General features: G+C 48.5%; 1 protein-coding gene across 1 annotated transcript; it reads left to right on the top strand.

Moving 5' to 3' along the window:
• The first annotated feature begins 3,987 nt into the window (after positions 1 to 3,987).
• On the top strand, positions 3,988 to 4,940 carry LOC101777778 (21 kDa protein). The gene has a single exon (XM_004974928.4). It carries the CDS (start codon positions 4,111 to 4,113, stop codon positions 4,729 to 4,731), a length of 621 nt encoding a protein of 206 aa, XP_004974985.1. The 5' UTR covers positions 3,988 to 4,110; the 3' UTR covers positions 4,732 to 4,940.
• Positions 4,941 to 5,241: the final 301 nt, after the last annotated feature.

Raw genomic sequence — 5,241 nt, 5'->3', positions numbered from 1 at the left:
TGTGGATACCTTGGAGGTGTTGCACCTGCAGCACTTGGACAAACCGTCGACGAGCCACGAAGAGCCACCGACGAGCCACGACGAGCTGATGACGAGCCGCAGCACGAGAAGGACCTCGTTGTACGTGGATGAGTTGCTGAGGAGTTGCTCAACGTCGACGTGATCGACTACGTGTTCGACTACGCTAATCAACTTCGCTGCCCTGACACGATTCTACATCTTCCGCACTAGTGCGTCAAGTGGTAATCCCGTGATCCATATACGGCAGTTTTCCTGGTTTACGTGGTAGAAAAATTTTATTTTGTGCTAGCGTTGCCTACCTCGTATCCCAACAGCTAGTTGCTAGATCACTCATCTCCTAGACATTTTCTATCACCTGTCCATCTGGTTTTTTCAACCTTGCGATCCTGTTTCTCCTCCTCCTCCTGCTAGCTTGGATATGAAAAAACCTAGAATTTTTGTCACCTGCAGAAAGCCACATAATTCCGGAACGTTGCCTCCACATTATTTCTTCTTTGTGGTTCATTTCCAAAATTTTCTCCTTGATCTTAAGCTGCACATGAGTTGGACCCGTCCTCTGCGAGTCAGACTGTAGCCACTCTAGCTCTTGTTTTAGCCTACGCAACTCCCCGCATACATGCCCAAATGTGTTCCCGTCCCACCTCACAAGGTGGCTAGAAACTTTCTTCAGTCTGCTCTGTAATTCCCGCAGGGTCGTTGCTTCATTCTCTTTCTGCCATGACTCAAGCAGAGAGTTAGAGAACTCAGCATGGGATTCTCACATAACTTCATACCTGAATCATTTCTTTCCTTGAGGCCGCGGCTCCTCCAACTCTAGCTCAGCAACATCAACACATGATCCGAGGCGACCGCCGATAGATGCTTGCACTTCACCAAAGGGAAATGCACGCTCTAGTCCGAGGTTGTCAGAGCGCAATCCAGGCGCACCCGGCAATAGGAGCCCCCATTTACCTTCTTTTCATACATCCAACTATGACCTTCATAACCTAAGTCATTTAGGCCACATACATCCACCATCTCACAGAATCCGACAATTTGAACATGGCTTCTCTCCTGTACACCCACGTGTTCTGTTCGATGTAAAACTTCATTGAAATCACCAATACACAACCATGGGAGGTGTGATGATGACTTGATATATTTCAACATATCCCACGTCTTGCACCTCTCGTTTGTTTGTGCCTCCCCGTAAACACAAGCCAAGCGCCATGGGTCACCATCCCCTTCCTAGACTAATGCATTAAGGTGGTACTGAGAGTAAGGCAGCAAAGTCACACTTATATTATTATTCCAAAAAATACCTAATCCGCCACTGCAGCCTGAACTACTAACAGCAAAGGAATTATCAAAACCAAGAGTCTGCTTCAGTCCTTCCACCCGTGTCTTGTGCATCTGAGTCTCGCTAGGGCAACATCCTTCGCTAGCTCGCGAACTTCCTTAATTGTCATGGCGTTGCCAAGTCCATGATAATTCCAACTGAGGCAACTCATTGGGACTGGTGGCGCTTCTCACTAGAGGAGTTCATTCACAACAAAAGCACCCTGCTTGGCCCTTGCTGCTGCCGCCATCGCAAATAGCTTGAGCCTGGGGAAGAAAACCAATCTGCACACACCCACGAGCTCTGAGAACTGCTCTCCTACCAAGGTCGGGTAGCTGAGCCGGTCAGCCCCTTGTTCAGCCATAGCAGGAAGACAGGCAGGAGACGCGGTGCAGGGACAGGGACCAGAACCTTCATCGGCGACGATCGCTGTCAAAGTCGCCAAACCCTAGGAGAAACCTAGGTCTTCGCTTTCTCCATCTGCAGTGCCTTCGGCCTCACAGCCCGCGTGCCGTGATTTGTCCTGCATAGTTAACAATCATAGCATGTTCTCCAGGACATATTGATGAAAGAATCGGCCTGCTACGGCCTGCTACGGTTCAGTAGCTGGCTGCCCGAGTCAGCCTACTAACGCCCAGCAGCATTCCATCATGCAATTGTGGCCCATTTCTCAATCTAATTTATTTTGCGGCCCATGAAACATACATGTTTTGTCCATGTGTCTTTCTTGCCCATTAATATACAAGCTTGGCAAGAGTTTGAGAGTTTTCCCCTAGGTGACTCCTAGGGTTCTTCCTACTCCTACTAATTCCGATGTAAGTTCTTCTTTTTCTCCTTCCTAATTGGATTTTGTATGTGCTCTGGTCTCCCAATTATGATTTGAGGTGGCTAAAGGGAAAATGTTGTGTTTGTTTCTCAGCCTTGATTGCGTTTTGGGGGTACCTACGAGCAGGTCTATTTAGTTTAGGGAGATGACCGATTCCAACCCGAGATTGCATTCTGGAAGCAGGATTGAGCCTGAGTTGGATGAGCTGATTGAACATTTGAAGATACGTGAGGATGAGTATCAGGGTGTTGTTGTCTTGGAAGAGGATCTAAAAGAGCTGAAGGCTGAGGCACGTTGGACAATATTGGCCAAGGTTTTATCCCCAATCCATTTAGTCATGCATGCTGCTTTCTTAGCAAATATGAAGTATCCTTGGAGTTTGTCAAAGTATGTTAGTTTTAAGGCAACACATGAGAATTTGTTTGTTTTCCAATTCTCGTGTCTAGATGATTGGTGCAAGGTTCTGGATGATGGGCCATGTTTTTTTTCGATGGGGAATGTTGCGCTTTTAGAAGAGTACGATGGCATCACAAAACCTTCACGGTTAAATTTAGGACCTTAACTCTTTGGGTGCGTGCTTATGATCTACCATCTAGTTTTAGAACAAAGAATGTTGGGTACCAAATTGGAGACAAAATTGGACAATTTATTATGATGGATTTGGATGACGAAACCGGTGAGTGGTGAGATTATTTACGCATTAGAATAAAGCTAGATGTTCAAAAGCCACTCACTAGGATTGTTTTTGTGTCGATGAAGAAAATGGAAAACGTTTACTCTTTTGTGTAAAATATGAAAAATTTCCAAAGTTCTGTGTTGTATGTGGGCTGCTAGGTTATGTTGATTTGGAGTGGGGTGGAGTGTATGATAAGGTGGCCTAGCAGTATGGGGATTGCTAGCCCTGAGAGGAAAGGAAGGGTTAAGGGGAGCAGATCATCAAGTTCGACACACACACAAAAAGATACGATATTCTGAAATACTCTCAAGTAAAATGCTACAGCGGTATCTGTGCGCTTGCGGATTTACTTTGCGAGACATAAGAAATACCCCATTTAATTGGCCTCGTTGGGAGGCTTTCGCGGTTCTCGGATTAACCTTTTGAGGGAGGTTTCGCCCAAACCCACGAAAAATAGGATGATACTGTAATTCCTAGTTCTTAAAATGGTGGGGTGTCATTCTATCATCTCATTACCGACTAGCTCAGCATCGGATAGGTCTAGCTGTACAAACTGCGCAGTGTTAAAACTATACGTATAGCCATCCCTTCGGTCATAGACACCTCTCAAACAGACTTTACGTTTTAGTCTTTTGGGATACTTATATTATATTTTAACCACCTTGGTTTTAAATTAATGGTACATGATTGGTCGCTTAGACTTTTTTCCCATAAAAGAAATTTTATTAAATCCAAGATCTTTAATTAACCTGATGCAAATTCCTTTAACCATATTCCTAGCCTATGCATTACCAGGATACACAAAACTCTAGTCACTTGGACTTGGAAGGGAGTGAGCCTTAGTGTGGAGCTGACAAAAGATTGGACTCGGGAGCCTAGTGTGTCTGGAATGTATTGAGATGTCTTGAGATGGTGATTTTGGGATGAAGAATTATTACTCTTTTATTACCCCTGCTACCTAGGAAGCCCTAGCTTTTTATAATATCCCTTGCATAATTCTTATACCAGTCCAGATCACTTTAAAGCTTGCCTATATATGGGCATTGCAGGGCTACCGGAATTTATGCGTGGAAGCGTTTTTTTTTCCTCGGTAAAAGGCTACATCTACCTGTTCCAAAGTCCAAAGTCGTGGAGGGTCAAATTCCAAATTCCAGGTCGTCGTCTGTGGCGTTTCCATTGCCCCGGGTTGGCCGCGCTCAAATAAACCCACCCAAAAAAGCCACGAATCAGGTCGCCGTCCCCTTTGGTGTCCGTCTCAGACAGGGAAAGATGTGGCGCCACCACCACCATGTCCTTGTCCTGCTCGCTTGCCTCTCGGTCCTGGCGGCCGCCGCTGCCGCGTCGCCGGCGAAGCCGAGGCCGTCGTCCCCCGGTTCCGTCCCCCCGGCCGTCGCGGTGGACTACGTCCGCCGGTCGTGCCGGTGGACGCGGTACCCGCTCGTGTGCGAGAGCACCTTGGTCCCCTGCGCGCCGGCCGTGGGTCGCAGCCCGCGTCGGCTGGCGCGGGCGGCGCTGGTGGTGGGCGCCGACCGCGCGCGCAACTGCTCCGCCTACATCAAGGCCGGCGGCGGCGGCAAGGGGCCGGCGGCGAAGGACTGCGCGGAGCTGGCGCGCGACGCGGAGGAGCTGCTCCGGCAGTCGGCGGCGGAGATGGAGCGGATGGGGCGGGCCGGCACGCCGCGCTTCGAGTGGTCGCTCAGCAACGTGCAGACCTGGGCCAGCGCCGCGCTCACCGACGCCTCCACCTGCCTCGACTCCCTCGCCCAGGCCGCCAGCGCCAAGGAGGACAGGGACGCCGTCAAGAGGCGGGTGGTGGCCGTGGCGGAGGCCACCAGCAACGCGCTCGCGCTCGTCAACCGGCTCGACCCGGCACCGCACCGCCGGCTCTAGCAGTTGGCCAGCCAAATCGGTCATGTTTGATCTCCGCCTCCATCGCCATACCTGTACCTTTTGGATTGGTCTTAGTGACGATTGATTTTGTTGTTCTTGTTCTTGTCTGCGAGTAACTGTGTGCAAAAGTAATTGGTTTTCAGTCCTGGTTTTCAGAATGTTCTGCTTTTGGTTAACTAATAAAATAATCTAAGATGTGATGAACCTAAGTATCTTTGCGTCGAGCTGGCTCAAAGGTTGCAAAAGCTCAAGCAAATCAGTGGCAAATCATCCAAGAACAGAGCTTCCCTAGCAGTTGGCCATTTGCTCACCCGAGAATGCAAGCAGTGCTCTGTTTCTTCTATCCATGGCATGATAAGTTTCGGTTGTCAGTATGAAAATCCTTGCACTCTAGTTTATTGTTTGCTGGGTTTGACTGATCTAGTGGCTAACTGACTGCAGATCGAATTAGAACTGTAGTAACAAGTTGCATATCTGCACTGAGTAGTTTTTTATTAAAAGGATAAAACT

This window comes from Setaria italica, chromosome VII, assembly GCF_000263155.2.
Source record: "Setaria italica strain Yugu1 chromosome VII, Setaria_italica_v2.0, whole genome shotgun sequence".
Taxonomy (NCBI): Eukaryota; Viridiplantae; Streptophyta; class Magnoliopsida; order Poales; family Poaceae; genus Setaria; species Setaria italica.
Note: the sequence above shows the minus strand (reverse complement) of the source record. Positions and strands in the feature narration are given on the sequence as shown.